Raw genomic sequence first — 21778 nt, 5'->3', positions numbered from 1 at the left:
TTGAACAGGTTGATGACGTTGTATGGACGCGATGTCAAGCCCGTGGTTGGTATAATGAAACAAAAATACAAATTGTCATTTTTCCACTATACTACGCTTCAATAGCGATCAATGCATCTCAACCTCATATATTCAACGGCTATTATTAGTTCTTGGCAGTTAAAACGACAGTTAAAATTGTGCGGCGCGTGTTCGATATGCGATAGCGATATAATAATCAGTTGTGCTGTCGTTACTGCGTTATTAGTGGTGGTTTTGAACTGTCGTCTTAGACATACTAGGTAAGACGTTTCGTTATGCCACGTCATTTACTGATAGGTTGACCATCGCATGCCCAGATAAAAACTTTCATTAACTTGAATTGCACTCAAGATGTGTCAAGTACGCAACATTTTAAAATTTCGTTACAATTATTGTATCCGATCACTGAGTGGTTACCATCATGCATGATGACTGATAGGTTACAATGTCGGTTAGTCAGATGATTCTTCATAACAACTCGAAGCGGAAAACTCCTCGTTTTACAGGACTAAATAGTCCGTAATGACAGGGTTTGTAACGGCAGATTATGTTTCCTCCGTTCAACAACAAGGGGTTTAGACGGTATGTGCAGAGCACCTGTTCTTGTAGTTGTGTGAACGGTCCGCTCACCTCGATCATCAATTAGGGTAAACGGTGCACCAAGCAAATTGCTGGGTTTCATTGGAAGGTGTCAGGGCCAGCGATGGACCATCTTTACTAATGCTCTATCTTGACAGCTGCTTTTGTTTGAGAAATTTGTCGAGTTTTTCTTGACCGTAAAGGGGCAGTTCTCTGTGTAGTTCACGTGAGTACTCCGAGCTCCTGTCGGCGACTCTTATCTGTCATTTCAGATGAATTTTGTGAATATCTTGATGAATTTTATGAACATCCTCCTCACTTCGCCCCACGTGACACCTCCTACCACCTAATTTTCAAACTTCGTCGGTAGCCAGATGAGAGGGTTGGTAGTAGCTACCCGTAATACCTGCTAATATCCTTATTAATCATAGTTCGAAACACGGCTGAGCAACTTTCGATTGAATTCTATACACAAGGTGCGCTTACAAGATACACAGATCGGACAGGTTCTCAATACAATATATGGGTCGTGAACGATTGATAGCAGACGATTTGCACAGGTTTGCTTGCTACTGCTCCTTCACGTTTGACCTGATATTCGTTCTATCGCGTCACGTGATATCTGCAATGGCCAATTCTGGAAATAGTAACGATAGTTCAGCTTCAGCAGGACTGACAACCGGCACCACTTCCACTCTTTGCACTCTCGATCTCCCTTTGACAAACTCCAACTGCTCCGACCCTTGGACACCACTGCGTTTTAGGTAGGACACTGCATCAGAAACAGATTCTTACATGTACCTGAGAAGGGTACATTTACCGGAGCTGGATCTCCTCAAATAATACGCAGTGCGCACTGGATTACAATATGGATTCACTTATTTCTTAATCAAGTCAAACGATTAGTTTTCAAAAAGTAGTGAACTTCGCAGTGCACAATCCAGATATATAGAATGTACCAACAGTCACTAAATTTTCAAATTATCAGAACAGTAGTGTAAGTAAACATTGTTTTTTGATACGATGTTTAGCCCGGACGTTATGGGCTAAACTAGCCCACAACGTCCGAAAGTTCTGTCTTGAAGAAGAAGCTACATTAAATTTTATAACCCTCACACTTCTTCACGTGAGGTCAAATGAATTTTAAAAGAAACTTATTAAGCCATAAAACACTGTTACGAATACTAAATAATCGGTAATAAATTATATTAGCTGTAAACGACAAGTCTAGTCGTGCTATACCCGCAGCTTACTCAACATATCGGACAGTTTGGTAGTCTACCAATTAATGGTCATATTGTACCCTTGCCTCCATTAATACACGGGTGTATCTGACTAATAAATCTCTTCTGCATGTTGTTGCTACGGATCATCAGGTACGTGTCAGCGACAATATATGCTTGGGAGGGGAGGTCAGTCATGTATCAGTAGAGAACTGTCCTGGGGTCACTTTGGGCGTCACTTTGCGAGGCTGCGTTCTGCAGTTTATATTTGATATCTTTGATATTTTGACATTATTGATGTTTTTGAGTGAAGGTAAAATATAAAGAAATACTCCATACATTGTATCTACATTTATACTATACTTTATACTATTAACGGCTAACATTGGAACGTTAGAATTTATCATGCACTGTGGCTTGCAACACATTCAGACTGTATTGGCGATTGCGTACATAACAACAATTTGTAATATAGCACTGTAGCACAATTACTGTAAAACAAAGCAAGAGCAATCAGGATCTACCGCTTAGGGTCCTGTTAGCGGTGCATATTTGGGAAATTTCGCTCTTCCTTCAAACGACCTTAAAATTATACACGAGGATTTGATCGGTCGGTGCTGGAATTGGTAGTTGACTGATGAACGGGTGTCTCTTGTTTGTTTTTTAACGTATCTGAGTAAAAGTTTGATGAACATTTTATATTTAACACAAAGTTTTCTTTTCTCGTCTGTAGCATTTTGCGTTTTTGCTACCAGTTATAGGTGTATATAACACGTCATGTTTCCTGTGTTGGGTGTCAATTATACTGGTGATACTCGGCCATTCTCCCATCTGATTGTTAGAGGATCTTTCGCATAGTAAGTTTATTGCGGGGTGCCAGAAAAACCGGCACATTTTAACGGTTATGATTTTAACTGCGACTACCCCTTCCTTGGAAATCTCGGATTTATCATCTAATATTGCTATTGAAGACTATTTTAGGGCTGATTAAGAATACAAAGAATAGTTCAGCTACGTACCCCTTTTCTGAATGAATTATTGTGTATTGTCATTTGCACTTGCAATACCATGGTCCATGACGCACCGAATATGGATTCAAAATTATTACGTATGGAGAGATTGTGAAACATGGGTGGATTCAGCAAGAAAATCTTGGGGAGGGGGTCAGATTTATATCGGTCGAAGCCCGCAGGCCGCAGTGTAGAGCGTACAGCGACGATCACCGGAAGCTAAAATTTACTTAGGGTTTAAAACATTCAAAACTATTTTAAAAAGCATAAGTTTTGATGAACTTCAACACTTTTTCACTAATTACTGATTAAATAAACTCAGTATTAATTAGTATAATGATACAAATTTAAAACAATTTTAGAGTTAAATACTTTTTAAAAGAACATTTTACAGTTTCAAGTCCAATCATTTAAAAAGAAAACACCTTTAACTAACCTTCAGAACTAAACACATTTGTTTAGAGAAGGGGGGCTCTTATGCTATTTCTCTTGGCAAAAGCTTCAATTACTTTTTTGATATCTAACCCCTTGGCCAAGTTCTTCTCGTGAGCAAGGGAAGAGTGCTGTTCATAGTGCTGAAGCTTGTTTCACATTCAGCACTACACACAGCTAATTCTGCCTCCAAAATTAATAAGTTTTATGATTTTTTTATAAATCAGGGCTTAAAATGAGTTTTAGGCTAGTTTTTCAAAAAACTTTTTACAACCCCCCACAACCATTTACTGGATCCACCCTGTTGTGAAAAGGTGAGATGTACGTGTGACGTCAGACGTGGCGACCCTCATTTGCATTTGATTTTGTATTTGATTTAGCAGTTCAAAACCCCACTCAACGCTCAAAGCCAATGTTAAGAACACCAAGGTAGGTAAACATACGATCGTCACCGAGAATCGGAAAAATTCAGTCTAATAATAAAATTCACCCTCGCAGTATAATATTTTCCCTAGATACGCGTATTTTATGCCTGGAGTGTGGCATGTTTTTTTTTTATTGAAATCTTTCAAATCGATCAATTACATACAAATTTACACAATGAATGAACAACATTAAATTTTCTCAAAAGTATAAGACTCCGATAAAATCAGATTTTCTAGGACAAAATGTTTGTAATCAAAGGACCTGAGGGTCACCAAAACACAGATGTTGAGAGCAAAATGCACCTCCTGCACAAGTATGGGCCCACGAAAATCTTAAATTTTAAATAGAATTTCAAATAGAAACACACAAAAATATTAAAAGCAATCAAATCATATAATAAAGTGAAATCCATGATGTGATGACATGCACTAAAATGAGAAATGAGAAATACAGACAACAGGGATTTAAGCTCCTTATGAACATATTGTTAGCTTTAGGTAAACTGCTTCACATCTCTGTCTCGAGGGAAAAATCTAGATCATAATCAAAGTCCTCCGGCATAATTTTATCCCACATGTAGGAGGTCAATTTGCTTTTGAACTCAGAAATAGTCTCTATCTCACGTATATCTAGAGGAATATGATTCCATTTGGAATGGGTCCTAAAGTAAAAGTTCTTAGCAAAAGCGTTAGAGCTTGCTCGTGGTAAGATCGAGCTTACAAAACATAAGGGGTCCATGTGGCTATTTCTTAACCTTGAGTGGCCTTGATATGGTTGCAAATATGAGGGTAAAGTGACAGGAATATGTTGCTTCACAATTTTAAAGAAGAAAATAAGGTCAAGAAAGTCGAAGCGGTCTTCTATGGGCATAATCTTAAGCTGTCTGCATTTTTGAATGTATGTGGATGGTGGATAACTCATATACTTAAATACTCCTCGCGAAGAATCCACTTAATAGCACGCTTTTGGAGGCCCTCCAGCTTGCTTATCTGGGATTTTGTGACCGGTCTCCATATAACTGAGCAATGCTCAAATTGACTTCTCATTAAAGTGAGATACAGTACTCTACGACGATTTACATCTTGAACAAAATAGCAATTTCTCCTTGCCATGCCTAATTTTTGGTTGGCCTTTTGAGAGGACTTTAGAGCACTGGTCTTGCCAGTCGAGATTCTTGGTCACAAAAACACCCAAATCCTTTTCATGATCGACATAGTCAAGTGCGATTCTTCCCATGGAGTATACAAAGTTAAAGAGTGGTAGGACACTAAGGAGGGAAACTGTTTCGGATATCCTTCCTGCGACGGTGAGGACCTTACATTTGTCGGGATGAAATCTCATTTTATTAGAAAGTGACCAGTCATGGAGATAATCAATGTCCTTCTGCAGTCGCAGGATATCAGACTCCGAAACAATCTCACGCCAAATTTTAGTATCATCGGCATACAGTGACAGTTGTGTGCCAGGTGAAATCCCCACTGATATATCATCAATGAACATAATGAACAACAAAGGTCCCAAAATTGACCCTTGTGGTACACCAGATTGGGCGTTTCTCATGGAAGAAAACTTACCACTTATCAAGACCTGTTGTTGCCTGTCTCTTAGATAATCAGTGATGAATTTCAGTAGCCTCCCATCAATACCAAATTTGCTCTTTAGCTTAAATAATATAAGATCATGGTTAACTGAGTCGAAAGCTTTGGCAAAATCAAAGTAGACTACATCTGTTCTCATATTTTCATTCAGTGAGAGAGCTAGGCTGTCACATAGACCTACAAGATTAGTTGCACATGATCTTTCAGCTCGAAAACCGTGTTGTTTATCGTTGATCATGCCGTTAGTAAGTGCAAGTAACTCATCTTTAATTATGCGTTCAAGAACTTTGGTGATTAAGCATGTAAGGGATATTGGCCTATAATTTGAAACCTCGTGTTTATCACCTTTTTTATATATGGGTACAACGTGTCCCAGTTTCCACTCCCTAGGTAATGTCCCAATGTTGTAACATGAATGAAATAATAGTGATAATGGGTATGCAAGCCCAACAGCACAGTTTTTCAAAAGTTTCCCATGAATACCATCAGGCCCATAAGCTTTGTTAGGGTTAATATTGGAAAGGATTTTGCGAACCCTTTGGTGGTCAAATGCAATATCAAAGCGCCAATCGTTTGAATAATCAATATCTATGTCGTATAATGATGCTTCAGAGAACTGCTCGAAGAAAAAGCCATTAAATAAGTTGGCCTGGTCCTCTGGGCAGTTGCGGACAATGCCTTTGTAGCTTACAAACTCAGGAATTCTTTGACTAGCTGTTTTTGATTTTACATATGACCAGAATTTTTTTGTTACAAGAGCGCTATCATCTGATTCATTTAATGTTTCTCGCATTTTTTGAGCAACCACATTTTTGAAGTTTTTCCTGGCAAGGGAGAATGCTATTTGGGCTCTATCGCTTTTATGTCTTTATGCAGTCTTATTTTCTTGCGCCATGCATCATAGCACTCTGAGTCAAACCATGGATCTTGTCCATCTGTCTTAACTGAGCATTTCTTGATGAATTTGTCAGTGATATTAAAAAGTTTTTCTTTAAATTTTTTCCACCCAATTTCAGGTTCTGTGCCATTAAGCAATACATTCCAGTCTGTGTGCCGGAGTTCATGGTTTAGCCTCTCCCAGTTCACGTTTTTATAGTTATAGCACATACGCTTAACCGGCTTCTTCCTATTTACCTTAATGTTGATCTTAAAGTTGATTGGAAAATGATCAGACTTACAGACGCTATCTCGCTCACCTACCATTAGGTCACTGATATTAGACTCAGAGTTTGTGAGCAAAAGGTCCAGTGTTTTGCCTTTGCAATGTGTGGGTGTAAGTACACATTGCCGAAGGCCAAGGTCTACAAAAGATTCAACAAAAATCTGCTCAATAGGACAGGAGCCGGCCAAGGTAGACCAGGAGACTCCAGTCAGGTTGAAATCTCCCAGGATAAATACTTTGCTTAGCCCTCTTCTTCGAAGAAGAGTTTTCAGAGATCCAAGAATTTTTTCATGATTTGCAAAGCCCAGTGTACCAACACGATAACATGTACAGATAACAAATTTAATGCCCGTTGATGTTGTAAACTCCACAGCAAGAATCTCTGCCCCCTCTTTAAGTCGGATTTCTTTCGAAGATAATTGAAGGTCTGCTCTCACAGCAATCATGACCCCGCCACCATTTCTCCTAAACCTGGTCGGATTAGAGGGATCAGGTGGATGAGTTTTCTTAGATCTGTCAGAGCGAAATATCTTATATTTATCAGGGTGCAGGAATTCGCTATCAGCTATGGAGTTTTTAAACCAAGTTTCGTTAAGTATTGCAATATCTATATTTGCCTCATTAAAATAAGTTGAAAGCTCAAGACATTTGGTGTTATCAAGCATTGGGTGGGCATTATTAAGCTCACCGAAGGGAATAAGGCCTTGAACATTCTGAAAGTAAACATTCAATACCTTACTATTCCCCAACCTAATATCTATAGGAGGGGGACCTGGGTTTACGATTCCAGGATTTACAAAAACTATCAAAATACCATTCAACAAGAACAAACAAATTATGCATCCAGTTAGTGCAATGCCAGCTCTGCCAGTAGATAAAAAGTTTAAATTCCTATAAATTGTAACATGGCAGAAATTGTAAAGGCCATCGAAACTATAATCATTCCGGAAATAATACATATTTGCTAAGTGTAGAAGGAAATATACAGTAAAATATCGGCACAGGTTAGGCACTGGATATGTTGGTACAAAGGCTCGGCAATCATATGTGACTCTAGAAAAAGCCAACCCACTAACCCCCGCACTAGTGATGATGATGAGTGAGAAATGGCATATGAATAAAACATAGAATATATATAAAAAGAAGCTAGGATCAATGCAGCTGTCTAAAATGTCAAAGATACTACCTGTACCACGTCTACGGTTCTGATGTTTAATGGCTCTTGCGAAAGAATTTCCACTAAACACTCCAACTCTAAATCTACATGTTACTAAATCGATCATGGTAATTTACAGGTAAGTATACTTGCCAGACTACATCTGCATATAACTAGTTATACAAGGTCCATAATACAGCTCAGGTTAAACTATTGATATACAAAGGGATTAAAATATCTACTGTGTATGGCACGAATATAAGACCTAGCCAACACCCCCATTCCTTTCTGAGGATTGGGGTGAATACCATTGCTATCAAATAACGGGTCAAATCTCCTAACGGGTTCCTTATAAGTTCTCTTGAATTTAGTGAAGGGATAAAAGACATCCATAAAGAAGAACCTCCTGAATACACACTCATTATATAAAATCCTATTAAAGTCTATTATCCTCTTGTTAGTTAATCTATCATCATCAGACGTTAAGGGTAATGGCAATAAAGATTGAACATAAACCTTGCAATTAGGAAATAATTGGCATATCTTACTAAAGAGTTGCTTCAGAGGCCCTCTAACTATGCCTACATCGTCTACCCGTCTAATATCGTTCGTACCAACACTAATTAAAAGTTTATCAACCTGAACATCAGGATGTGCAGCAGAATAGTCCTCAAGCTGCTTCTGGACCTTGTCCATCTTTGCTCCACCTTGTGCAACATTCTCGACTTTGACTTTCCCTTTCCCCAGCTTGTCCGAGTCCAATCTCTGAGCAAACGAGTCTCCAGCAACCAACGTGACTTTCTGCACAGGTTCTTTGACTTTAATGCCACAAGCAGGTGTACTAGTCTCACTGGCACTGTTGGTTTCAGAGCTGGCCTGGCTACCAGTTTTCACGATTGCGCGAAAAGACAGGGAGTATCGCACTTGGTCTTGACCATCCCCCTCCGTACCAGTAGCCAGCTCTGCACGCACCTGATGCTTCAGATTCTGCTGTGTCCCAGGCCTCATTACGACAAGGCTGTTGTTCTTCATCCTTATCGCTTTGGCACATTTAGGATTCTTCTTTGTACCCTCGTAAAACTCAAGTGTCCGTTCACACCCCAGGGAGAAAGAGCATATCGATTTCTCCTGATCGATGAGTGTCTCGTCGTCACGGTGTAACGAGGTGCTGGCCTGGTTGTTATTATACTTAATCACCAGACAGGAGTCCAAAGGTCCAGTTATCTCTGTGCTTGAGTTAACGAGACTCAGCAGCCTTTTGATGTTAGGGAAACTACTGATATCCTGTGGTGAGTGTACTGGGTTTGTGTCCGGGTACGTATAGGCCTGATCCTGCGAGCATAACCAAGCGGTTTGAGCCTTGTTTCTCCCCCCAGGGTTCATCTTCAAGGACCCACACTCCACCCATACTGCATCAAGGAGGACATCATCACCACAGAAGTCCTCTAGGTGCAAAACAAAGTTGTCCACCTTTCCCTCACGCTTAGGGAGCTCGCTCTGGACACAGTTGAGGATATTTTGCAGATCCTCAATTGAAGCAGCTTTAACATAGTCGAAAATCTCTTCAAGGTTTATCATTATTATCAGAGATTGTCGAGTCTGGCAGCAAAGTTTGCCGGGGAACCATCCATAACACCCCAGAGTAGGCAACCACACAACACTGAACACTACCTGAAGGAGAAAGGGCAAGAGAAAATGGGTAATGGTACAAGTGGTTCTAGGTAAATTTTGCCAAGCGTAAGTAAATTTTGCCAGTGAAACTTTAGCTAGAATAATGATAAGAGGGGCAATATCAGAGTTGTAAATGTGTGACTAACATCAATTATGTTATCATTGAAAGCTAAATTATGGATAAAATCAAAGTAGAAGATCAACTTACAGCGTGTTTGAGGGTGTTGCTGCCCAGTGCAAGCACTGGGCGAGAGAAGCCTAACTCAAGGGTGAACTTCAGGAACCCCAGCGTACCCGCATACCAGGAGATCGGCTGTACTTCCTAGCCCGTCATGCCATCGTACATGCCTGAATAAATGTAATAGATTTGTAGTGTTGTAATTAGTTTTAAACTAAATGTGGTTTCAGAGAAATAAAGAAAATACTGCTTGACTCACCAATCTGAATCACTACTCGTCTTACATGACTGATTTGCACCTTTGCACCTTTTGAACACCCTGCAAATATTATACCCATAATTACTGGCAGCTATATGGATATTGGATATATGCAGAACGCACACCAAGGACGTGTCTTTGTTACGTTACCAGGCAACCACTAAAATCTCAAAACATTTTTAATTGGTCGGGACACACTGACTCGAGCAGACAGCTTTTCGGAATTCGTGTACCCCAAATATGCCCCTGTTTACCCTGTTTGTTCAGTCATATGCCCGTCTGTAGTGAAGAGCTCGTTCAATAGATGGATATTGGGTAAGACTCAGCATTGATTGTGACAGTGTAACATATACCAGGGTGATCTTTATTGTTCTTCTTTGGGTAAGTGATGTGGACTGTGCAGTGCACACAGTAGACTCCAATAGCTCGGACTTTTCGTTATTTCGAGCACAGTTTCCTCTATTCTTAATATGTGTACCATGATAAAACTGCAACCTTCCAGTTCAGATGAAAATGAATACAAAGTGCCCATACGTGAAAATAAGTTTCGACAATCAACTATCTAAAGCCTCAATAATACAGAGATCCTCCAAACATTTAGTGCTTTACGGTCGACCGGAATCCTGTCATGTTTAAAGGTACTGGTCCCTCTAACATTTCCAATTTCCACCGTTCTTACCACTGATTTGTCTCCACGAAAAGTACGTGGATGTAACGTAAAACCGGCTTGGTAAGTTGTGAGAAACACAGTGCTAAATAACAATGCTAAATAACAGTGACTAAGAGTGCATTGCATACGACCTGCACGGTCTCCCCCACACTTTCTGCCCTATTTGCTCTGCTCTAAGTCTGAACGTTACTTGTCTGAAATACCGGAGTTCATTAACTACTACACATTTTGCTGCCAGGTCCTACATCACTCTTGACAGGAGCCTTCTCAGATGGCTATTACGATAGAGTGTAAGTAGAACAATGCACTGCTCGACACGTTATTGTCTACACATATTTAGCATCTGAAAGTTTACCTGAATACTTAGGCTACTATTGTATATGTTTTTTCGATTTTCTTTTAGATTTGCCCACTTTTGCCACTTTTTTCCTACTCCTCCGACGAACAATATCCCCTTATAATGGATCTTCCTACTTTCCAGCAACCTACAATTTTTTTCAATACTAGTTACCAATGTTCAACGTAAGTCTACTAGCCTCCTCTTGATTCATTTAGCTCAGTAGCCCTATTGGGCATGTATTGTTGTGAGGGCCACCATTTCACTGATACGATGGAAGATTTGTCAGGTGGCAGAGATCATCTGACAAATCTGGTTAAGTACGGAAAATAGAATACAGTAACATTAATATGATCTTCCAAAGATAGCAACAAACACAATAAAGGTGGTTGTTAGAGCTTCGCAGCTGTTTCTATTTCCAATAGATATTATTTCTAATTATCACTTTTTGTTCTCATCGTATTTTTCACCTAAGTTTTCATCCTGAAAATCGTCCTTTGGGAAACTAAACAACGTTTTGAAGAGCATAGAATAAACACTGTTTTACATATAAGCCTCTTTTTTGTGAAGTTAATTCTCGTTTAAAAAGTAAAGATCAAGTTCCCAGCGAATGGTTACCAAGTAGGTGAAGTTAATAATCAAATTCTTATTGCGGGAAAATCTTGATTGTGTTTTTTGTTGTTTTGTCACACGTGAGTCATGTGTGACAAAACAACAAAACTTTTCGGCTGGCCAACTAAACATCCAGTACGTGAACTTGATGAATTGTTCTTTCAGTTATTTTAAACACTCCTCCTAACACTCTTCCCAGTACTTTTAGTACGCCTGCACGTGTACAATATGCCAACTGTTGACCGCGCTCTAAACTTGCTCGTGATTGTCACTATGATAGTCATTGTATTTTATAGCGGTTGTAACTTTGCGATTTGTGACGCGATGTTATTGTTTAATATGAGCGTTAATGATCAGCGATCTGCTACGTGAAATGATGATGTCGGATTACTCCTCTTATGGTCCTCACATCTTCTCGTCGTGTCCCCATCGTGTCTCGGGGTACCATACAAAATCTCTTATGAGGTGCGGAAGGTGTTTATGTTTAGCGATCGAACCTTTTTATTGTTTAATATCATGATGGCTGTTTAGGATCAAATTTATAGTGATAGATGAGCATTGCTACAAGAAAATGGATTTATCTGAGTTAGTAAAAATAATTGGTCATATTCACGACCTCTCACTTCCTCTATAAAATGATAATATAACGAATGATTCAGATGTTGATGTTTTGCCAGATACTAATTCTCAAAGGCCCTTGCATCTTACATCATTTATCTACTGATCTAGTTAAGTATGACGTACATTGTGACGTCTGTGCGATGACTCCAGACAAGTCTCTCGCTGAAAAAGGTCCTAATATCGACATTACGTATTGAGTAACCACTGAAAGGGCCGACGATGCTGTCTTTGTTGCCACCGATGAACATTACCATGACGTATTGATAAATGTGGCGCATCTGATCGCATTAACATAATCAACAATAGCGACCACGACCTTGATACTTCAGGCATATCCTTCAGACCAATGACACGACTAAGACGGTCATGGGAGCATGATTTGGAACACCATTGTGCCGGAAATGCATTTACCCTGGCTTCTGAAAGTCATGATGGCCCTCTGCCATTATAGTTGGAGGAGCGTGAAACAGGAAAATGTACAACGGTAATACACCAGCGAGGCAACAGCATTGTTATTCATAAATCTAATCAGCAGATCTTCAGCATTAAGCGCTATTAATTCATGTATCAGCCACTTAACGGTGCCCTCTCATAAGTGCAGAGCACATGGTACGACACATTCACTGCTCTAGCTACATTAGAGGTAATATTCAGTGAGGCTCACTCAAATGACGCGCTGCCTCCCATTCTGTAGACTGCATCCCATTCTGTAGACTACATCCCGTTGATTGAGAACAAAGTTACTCACGTGGTTTTGTCCTTGACGCTCTATTTCCTGGATCTCCATCATGTGGTTCAGTCCAGATATTCACTACTCCAGGTAGATCACGTTCTTATTGTCTGAAGGGATGTTCGTATTGTTGGCACCAGAAGTTTGCCAACACTGTTGTGGTAATTGTTGTGTCCAGTAGTCATGTGCCGATAGATTTACAGGTAAAACTGGCCGCCTTTGTTTTGTATGTTTTGTCTTAGCAGTCCCTCCGATACTCAATTTAATGAAATTCTTTTGTCATACAGATCAGACATAGTTTCTTCTTTTGCGCACGCGGAATTTTGTTACATTATTGTGATTTTTGGATACCTTCCAAGCGTCGATTGGTGGTTTATGTAAATGTAATAGACGAGAGAGAAATGAAGCTTTACATTTCAACGCCAACGTTAGTTTTATAAGTTGTAACATTTTGTCCGGAAAATATGATAAAATTTACTGAAATTGTACCTTGACTAGACGTTTAACGAGTACATTGAGGGACTTATTGTTAAAGGGAATGGTCGGTATAAATGGTGTATACGAAGTACGGATTCAGTAAGTGATAAAGATGATGCTATGATTTATAGTTAGGACAGCTATCAGTTCTAAGTAGCGAGGATTGGGCAGCTTTAATAATACCAATCACACAATCTCTTTAAAAGTTGTATTCTGGGTGTTAAACTTACTCACATATGCAATGAATTGTGGTACAACTCCAAAGGTCGGCTCCTCTCTTCCTATTTGCCGGAATATCGTCGTTGTTACTGTGTGGGACCAACTGTAACCTTTTCTGGCTTCTGACATTGTTGCCCAACTTTCAATGTGCCTATTTTAGTCTAAAGTACTCCTCCCGGCTACCACTTCTCGTTAGAACAAGTTCTAATCGTTCCTCCCTGGAAGTTTGTCAACTGTCGGCGTAGTTTAACTTTGTCTTTACTTTCGATTCTTACTTGCAGTAATTCTAAATGACGTTTATTTAAAACCTGAAACATGGAGAAATATATTTAAGAGTCTAAAAAATAACAAATTTACAGAGATGTTTCCATTTTCTGTAAAAAACGGGAAGATCCAATGCCTCGAGATAATTCAGGGTCTTTCTGGATTTGAGCTGTAAGTGCCAATCGTAATTAAAATGAAGTTAGTCATTACATACCAATGCTGTAAAAACGAATTTTAACACTACAAAGTAGCCTTTACGTAGTCTATACTAATTCACTCTACAGTGATGCAGATGAGGTTTTAAAGTTTTAAAAATCGATATAATGGCGGCCTGAAGGCTAGGCTAGACCATAACTATAAGCAATTAATGTTAATAACAGGGATTTACGACAATTGTGACATTTTATATCTCACGACTTTTTGTCCCTCACACCAGTACGAAGCCTTAACCGTGACCTTATGTTCGGTTCCCAATAACGCGAACGGTCAAAAATACGGACTCTATATTCTAAGATTTTTACTTTCATTGAAGTAAACAGAATTTCTCAACGTTCTTCAAGCACCGATGGTCATCTGTCAGTCCCCCACTGCCTGTCAAACAAGGTTATGGCGGTAGTGAAACTCATGGAGTGGTCATCGATTCTTCTGAATTTATTTAACTTTTAAGATAAACTTCAAGTTTGGGCTTAACCACTTCAATAAACCATTACTGAAACATGTTGCAACATTCTTAAAGAGGAATGTTTAAAACAGATTATATTAACTAGGTGCAGCCAGTCCACGCCCTGGCTCCAATAAAAATAATGAAGGAGTTTGTTTTAATTCTAAATGAAAAGCTCTAACAAAGAACTTGAAAATGATTTTAAATGTTCCATTAAAATATTATTTTGAAGTTGTGTTGTTTACTTTGGGGCAGCTGGATGACTAAATATGATGATTATTTCAGAATAACGGCGAGTATGATGAGCTCGATGATGAGGAGGGAACCCACTCTCGACTACATAGCCGTCAGTTACATAGGTCAGTTAAAAATTATCTGCTACGCTCGACAGTTTTTAAATCATTTGAGTTACGATGTCAGATATGTTCATAGTATAGGTCAGTTATGAATATGAGAAAATCAGCAAGTTTGGTTATAGTAAAGGCGCAGTAAGTTGTCGGTTGTATCGTTTGATCTAAATTAAGAATAAGTTACATGTTATTTTACTGAGATAAGGCTTGTATTCAACTCAAATTATAATTGATAAAAGTGATTTTAGTCTCCCATTAAGTTGTTGAAGTGATCAACCGCCTTTAAATTGGGAGTTGTGAGGTCCTACAAAATCTGTGGTGAGAAATTAACACAATCTGTTCTGTTCCAATTCCATACTAAGAGATATTTAAAGCTTGTAATAGCTTCCAATTTGTTGCGATTCTTAACTATCATCACGATTCTCAAATTATCATGATTTTTGAAGCCGTCCCCCAATCACTATATATAATCAGTTATGCAATGGAGCATTTTAACGGTCAAACCAGTCCCTGTTTTAGAACAGTTCGCAAAAAAATGTGATCAATGAGAAACGCGGTGGCTCGAAATATTTAGTTTATTCTCGAAAGTATTATAACTTGTCATCAAATTTCAAAATTAAAGCCGTTGCAGTGCGATTAATGTTTAATCGCAAGTTTTGCCGCAGAATGAAAAAAATGTTCTCGTACTTGTATATTGTTTATTGTCTCCTATCCGCCTTTCATCATTATAGAAGGTTAGTGTTTAATCGGGTTTTATTTCAATCAGGTGAACAACTTTGCTCTCGATTAACACTTTTCTGTCAGTACTCAGTCAGTTAGATATCATTAGACACGTATTGCGAGAAAAAACCCTCTGTTTAGTGAACCTGAAGATAAACAAGAGATTGCTATGAAAGCAGCAATAAAACCTGCTTACTTTTTCTCAAGTACAGAAAACCATTCGCAACTCATAAAATTAAGTCATCTCAAGTCTTCTGTTTCGTTGAGTTCTCCAGAACCACACTCAAATTTCAATGACACATAATATAATAGTCTATTAGATCACAAAGACGCTAACGACCAGTAGTAGAGGCGGGACGGAGTCACGGAGCTGTAGTCCTCACCACTTGCAGCCTCTCTTGATCGTCAATATTTTTCACAACTTTGCTGCGGTTCACTCTTATTTGTGTTCACACACTGTAAACTGTTAGGTTGCACTTTACAGGCTATCCTTACATATTTGTGGGATTAACCACTCTTACAGTGTTAATATTTTCCCTGCTGAATAATTTACTTTCATGCAAAATCTTAGCAAGATCTTGCATCAAAATGAATTTCACGTTTGGTACTGGTAGTGAGTCTTCCAAAACAAGATTAATGAGTTCGATAACATTTGCTGTTTTATTCTTTGTTGGCACTCCTCAGAGGAAGGACAACTAGGTAGTGAAGCAAAACCTTGTTTAACCAAGACAAAGAGTTGATCATTTATAAGCTCATTCCGAAATCTATTCCGATGTCCTGCGTCGAGGCTGAAATTACAACAATCTTTGTAGTTAACCCAATAATATGTTGAATAATTAATTACTTTGAGTAGTGCTCTTTAATTACAATCATTAAATAAAAGTCGCTAGCATATAATTTGTATTAAAAGCTCACTTTGCAAGAGCTTTCTGCATAAAAATACAGACCAATTAAATGGTACAAAATGTAAATGATATCGCAACCTCTTTTTGACGTCAGATAATATGTTGTTCTTATTTCCCGGGCTTTGTTTGCAAATGTATATACTATTGTATTAACACCCGCCCCTTAAGTACTTCAGTAATCGATAAACTTAATTGATAATCAAATTGTTTATAATTGTTTATAATTGCCTATAGTTGCTTTTATTTGTGTATGTAATTTAAATTTAATCGTAGCCTCATCAGAAATACTATAGCCCTTCAATGCAACAATCAGACATTTTCAATAGACAATAGTACTAATTATATTCTAGCATGGGAAAGTAAAGCCGTACAATAGTATAGTTGTAACGAGGAGTTACATACTAACTGCTTCACTGTTTCTTTTATTTAATGTCTCCAAATTTTCTGTTCTTTTCATTTTGTTTTTATCTTTCTCTCGAGTTTTCTAGAGAAAGTTTTTCCGATTTTACCTGCTGGAATCAACAGCCCAGCCACAACATTTTACCGTAATGAAATTAGGAAATGAACCATGTATTGAAAGGTGGTTAGACTCAATTTGCCGGCTGATCGAATCTTGACCACCCGGCAAACACCACAACCAGCTCATTACCGACCCCACAGCGGGCCCCTGGGATTTGAGGAACAGTAGATCATTAACATCACGTAAAATGCAATATCGAAGGTACACCATTTACACCAGGACTTACCATGAGTGATATATTGAGCGAGCCGGTGCTCACGAGTATCATTTAAACATGGGGTTTAGATTCTGTGAGGCAGATTATTCGTTCAGTTAGTCGCTTCCCATGTCTATTCTCATGTTGTGAACACCCCTGTGACTCTGGTAGTGGAAGCTCTGTCTGCTTTTTCAACGAACTTTCTGAAAAATCTAACTAGCTGTATGGTTTATTTATGCTTTATAAAATTAAAACTGTGCTGATCGCAACTCCGTTGGGATTCTTCCACAGAATGGTGATCAGTTCTTCAATGACGCCACTTTTCTTTGGTCCTCAGTCGACAGTCATTGTGACACTGATTAACGTCACTAGTTTTTATTTCATGTGTTCGTGCACTTAAACCAAGTGTAGAAAAATTCATCAGCTTGGCATTGTTCCTAGACCTCTTCGAGTTTCGCACAATTGATGAAACATTAGTGTCTACCATTAGTATTTTGGTAGATTTTCCGACATCTTGCTAATGGTTAAAAGTAGACGCTGAAATGTAATTTCTCAATTATATTTTGACGGAATTTCACTGTAGTTCGGCTTGCTATGAGGCGGAAGCCGTCTCTTCTGAGTCAACCTGGTAGCCGGCCAGGGATACATTCTTACAAAGAGGAAGGTTAAAATCCTCTTTATTTTATCCCAAGGTAAGAATTAGTCATGTCAAGTGGTCGTGAAGATATACTGATAATAATTATAATTATTTTGAATTTGCTCTGAAAAGCCCCTGAAAATGACCTTTAACTTTCACCACACGATCTTTATTCTGTTGTTTCGGTGACATTTCCCCTCTGTCGGTGATAGGTTTACCGCTTCTTTGAATAATCCAATTATGCGTGGTATTTGCTAACTTATCATTCAGCAAGGACCAATTCCTAATCCCCTATTTGTCCTCCGCAACCTCGGCATGTCAGTTGACTGGGTGGATTCGATGAGCTCTTTTTAATTGGATTCGGAAAATCGAAATCAGAGGAGTAATGCATAACAAGATTAACGTGGACCTAGTTTGTTCCTTCACCGAATAGCTCTTTGATACAGATGCTAGTTTATCATTCATTGTGAACTTTTTGGCTTCATCGCGTCAAGTGGACCGATCTTTCCTACATTGATTTATGTGGATCCGTAAAAGTGCACAAAATAGTCTGCAGCCGGAGGAAAGCTAAGCGCGTTTAGCTGGATAACTTACCAACTGTGTTACTAGAGACTGAATTTATAATCACTGCCTTCCATCTGCCCTCACAGTTTTGTTTGTAGTCTTGTTTGGAATTCGGAATTTCCAATGTATTCTTGCTTTAGTCAGTTTTTGGCTTTAGACGTACCAGTCACAATTTACCCGAATAATCTACGATCATTGGAGATTGGACGAATTGTAGGTTGTAAAGTTTCTGTTATTGTCGTTGACATTCTGAATACTTAATGCTAGGTACAGTTCTGCAATTGGTCGTTTTGCTGCTTCTACAGTTTTCCCGAATACTACAGAAATTCTTTTAAATAAGGGTCACATACTCAACTCTTTCAGGCATATATTCTTGATATGTATGATATATCTATATTTTCACTTCATTCGTTCTGACTCAGTCACAGAAATCATTTGAAATATAAATTAATTAGATTTGAACATGCTTCTTCATGTTCCGACTAACTTCATATCTTTTAGCACGTTGAGAATGAATTGTTCTAGCCATGATGAATTGATTGCGGTGGCGTAAAATCATGAAGTTATTGTCACTTACTAGATTTGTATATTCTGTGCTATCTCTTGATATAATGGATATAATTGTATTTGATAATTTCACATACCTGACTTGAAGCTTCTCTCTGCATTTACCCCTCGAATTGTGAGGAAAGCTTTCAAGTACAGGGTGAGTTGAAAATAATGTTTGGATTTTAAATGGGTCTAATTTCTGAGATAAAATAAAAAATCACTCCATTTTTGCATATTTAGGTCATAAAAATAAAATAATATAATTACTTAATAATCAATAATTTGCTCAATCCAGCGTCCCAATTATTCTTATGTAAATGGGGGGCCTTCATTGAAATTTTCTCGAAATCGACTTTTTAGTTGTATCTGATAGAAAAATATTTATCATTTTTACAATCCACACATTATTTTCAACTCCCCCTGTACTTGATGATTTAGCAAATTGTCACAAGTCTTTACCTCGATTGTAACCATATCCCTCAACGCTTTTTCCCTATAAGAGTCATTTATTGGCAAATAGTCGTTCATTCCTCTTTTGTTCCTATTTTGTTCCAAGTATGACAATTAAACATTCCCAACCTGAATAGAGGTCATTGTTCTTCACTAAGTTGTATTTCAATGTCCACCCCTCTAATTCTGACTGAATTTACAACCAAACTTCACAAGGAATATGGAAGCAAGTAGTATTAAAAAGCTTTACTCAACATATCTCGACCAGTCACCATATGTCATAGCGGATGGCTCATGGCATGCTATTGAACAGCGCAATGATAATGCTTTCATTCAACAGACCATTTCTTCGTTCTTTGTCTATAATTCATAATATTCTCAAAAAATGTAGAAGAAGATAGATTTTTAGACTCGATTTTCAGGGCACGCGATTTGAGAACCCCATTAGGACGAATTTACGAATTTTTGGAAAACTGCCAAAAATCAACCAAATTATGAGTTAGAATCAAATGAGAGGCAAGAATGAATTTTGTAACGTTTATGAACTGATAGCAATTCACCTTTAAAAATTTGCTCCTTCATCAAAAATATTATCGATTTTTACATTCTACACACTATTTTCAACTCACCCTGTATAATATAACTTATACTACAGCTTAAGTAGACTAGTGAAGGTAGAAAAGAAAAGATAAATGTCATGACTCACGAAATAGATATTACACTTATATTAATATTATTATTAAAAGTTTAATATCTCTATCGTGAGTCATGACATTAATCTTTTCTTTTCTACCTTGACCCAGCCTTAATATGTAGGCTTTATCACTAGTAATAGTTTTAGTAAGTTATGTTTCATCTGAAGAACGTTCAAGTTGACGCTCTTTTATAGCCTAATTGATGAAACTCTCCCTGTGTTCGGGAAAGAAGGCCGCCTTGTTTGACAGCTTCCAAGATTGAGATTGCCAAATTTGCCATTTCGTAACTTATGTTTTAAGTTGGAAAACGGGTTTTTGTTTTGGAAATATTCCATTTAATTCTTGATAGCTTAAATATTAACACGTGCAGTGTCAATTTGGGTGTATCCCATTCATCAGGTTAAAAATATTGTCAGGGTTAGGTCCTCGTGTTTTTCGGTATTAAATTCCTGGAGTATTTCTTATCATTATCTCATTAAAGTTCAAAACATATTGGATTGACTGAAATTGCTGGGTTTGCACCCCGATGACACATCTTGTAATTTTCAGTTAAATGTGATAGGAGGCCTTTAAAAATATCCAAATAGTGCAATCAGCAGACCTACGGAATGCGGATGTCCTTGATTTTCATTTTGTAGTCACCTCTCATAAATAATAGTTAGTAAATCGTGCAAAATAGCCTAAAGCTAAGTTGAATACAATCAACCGATATCACTCCAAATAAGAGTTGCAGACTTTCAAGCTTTAAAATGTTCACTCGGCCACAGACGTTTCCGCATTATCAGTTATACTATTGAAACCATCAACACAACTAAAAACACCTAAAAACATCTAAAACTTCTGCTTACTAAGACTTTTACTGCCACTTCATAAATCCCGTAGTGGCATTCAGACGATTCGTGTACATACTCGAACTATACAGATGTGATTATGTGGCATTATGCTAGCCTATAAGCCTCGTGTTTTACCGCTAAAGATTATGATCACATATTATAATCCTGTAGTTTATAAAAGCTTTGATTTTGGCACTCGCTCCGGGGCGATTTTTTAACAGGTTGCACGATTTTTTAACAGGTTGCACGATTTCCCCCAATTTTTCTGAAACTGAACTACATAATGTAAGGTATTGTTTGTTTTTATATAGAATTTTTGTTGATTTTCGAAACCATGCAATAGTGTCTAAATGAGCAACCTTACTGATTTCACAGTTATTTGGTGCCATATTTTTTGTCCTATTTGTATTATAACAATAAATTATTGTTTCGGCTTCTCCACGACTCTTAGTAGTGTTGCAAATTTACACATGACTTCCTCTACCCTGAATTTAGCCGTAGATTCCAATAAACTCAGGATGCTGATTGAATGCTGTAAATTTTCTAAAGTTACCACAAAAACAGGCAAGGAGTTGTACACGAATGAAGGTACCGTTTATGGTATATATAGTTATACGGACGAGCTGAAAGCACTTTAGATAAATCTCAAAGACAGTCAATTTTTTCTCGCCCTATTGCGGTGTTATTAAGGAGAGAGCCAACTGCCAAGTCGTCACGAACGAAAATTTGCAAAATAGAACTGACATATTTCCATTTCAACATACCATGAGGAATGGCCTGAGCAGAAAAATGCAAAGTTTTGAGGCATATTATGCGAAAAATAATTAGACTCTTAGAGTCACGAGCCCTATGGTAAAGTTTATATGTTGAAATGCGTTTATACCAATGCTCTAAAAAGATTTATGTAAGTCGTTGGGTGCCTTTAAGACGCATCAGTTTTTCACGTTTCGCTAGTTTTCATTTTGCCTCTCACATCAATTTAATCTCTCAATTTGTTTTTCACGTGGTTTGATATAAGTTGGCTCATATTTTCTCTTCTGTAACTCACTTACA

At 38.0% G+C, this 21778-nt stretch overlaps 1 protein-coding gene across 8 annotated transcripts in view; it reads left to right on the top strand.

Annotated features, from left to right (window-relative positions):
- The first annotated feature begins 221 nt into the window (after nt 1-221).
- Nucleotides 222-21778, top strand: part of LOC134814670 (dual specificity calcium/calmodulin-dependent 3',5'-cyclic nucleotide phosphodiesterase 1C-like) — a 55083-nt gene continuing 33526 nt past the window's right edge. Inside the window, exons 1-2 of one of the 8 annotated variants that reach the window (XM_063822919.1) lie at nt 222-281; nt 14592-14665. In XM_063822919.1, the coding sequence (XP_063678989.1) occupies nt 14605-14665 (61 nt within the window). In that variant the 5' untranslated portion in view covers nt 222-281; nt 14592-14604. Of the gene's footprint in view, nt 282-1121; nt 1365-9996; nt 10031-11098; nt 11344-12664; nt 12889-14591; nt 14666-21778 lie in introns of those variants that run through there. The other 7 variants (XM_063822992.1, XM_063822888.1, XM_063822944.1 and 4 more) reach the window with 7 other exon arrangements.

The sequence above is a fragment of the Bolinopsis microptera genome, chromosome 1 (genome assembly GCF_026151205.1).
Source record: "Bolinopsis microptera isolate Bmic1 chromosome 1, MBARI_Bmic_1.0, whole genome shotgun sequence".
Classification (NCBI taxonomy): Eukaryota; Metazoa; Ctenophora; class Tentaculata; order Lobata; family Bolinopsidae; genus Bolinopsis; species Bolinopsis microptera.
The sequence above is the reverse complement of the archived record's forward strand: the minus strand, read 5'-3'. Positions and strand labels throughout refer to the sequence as shown.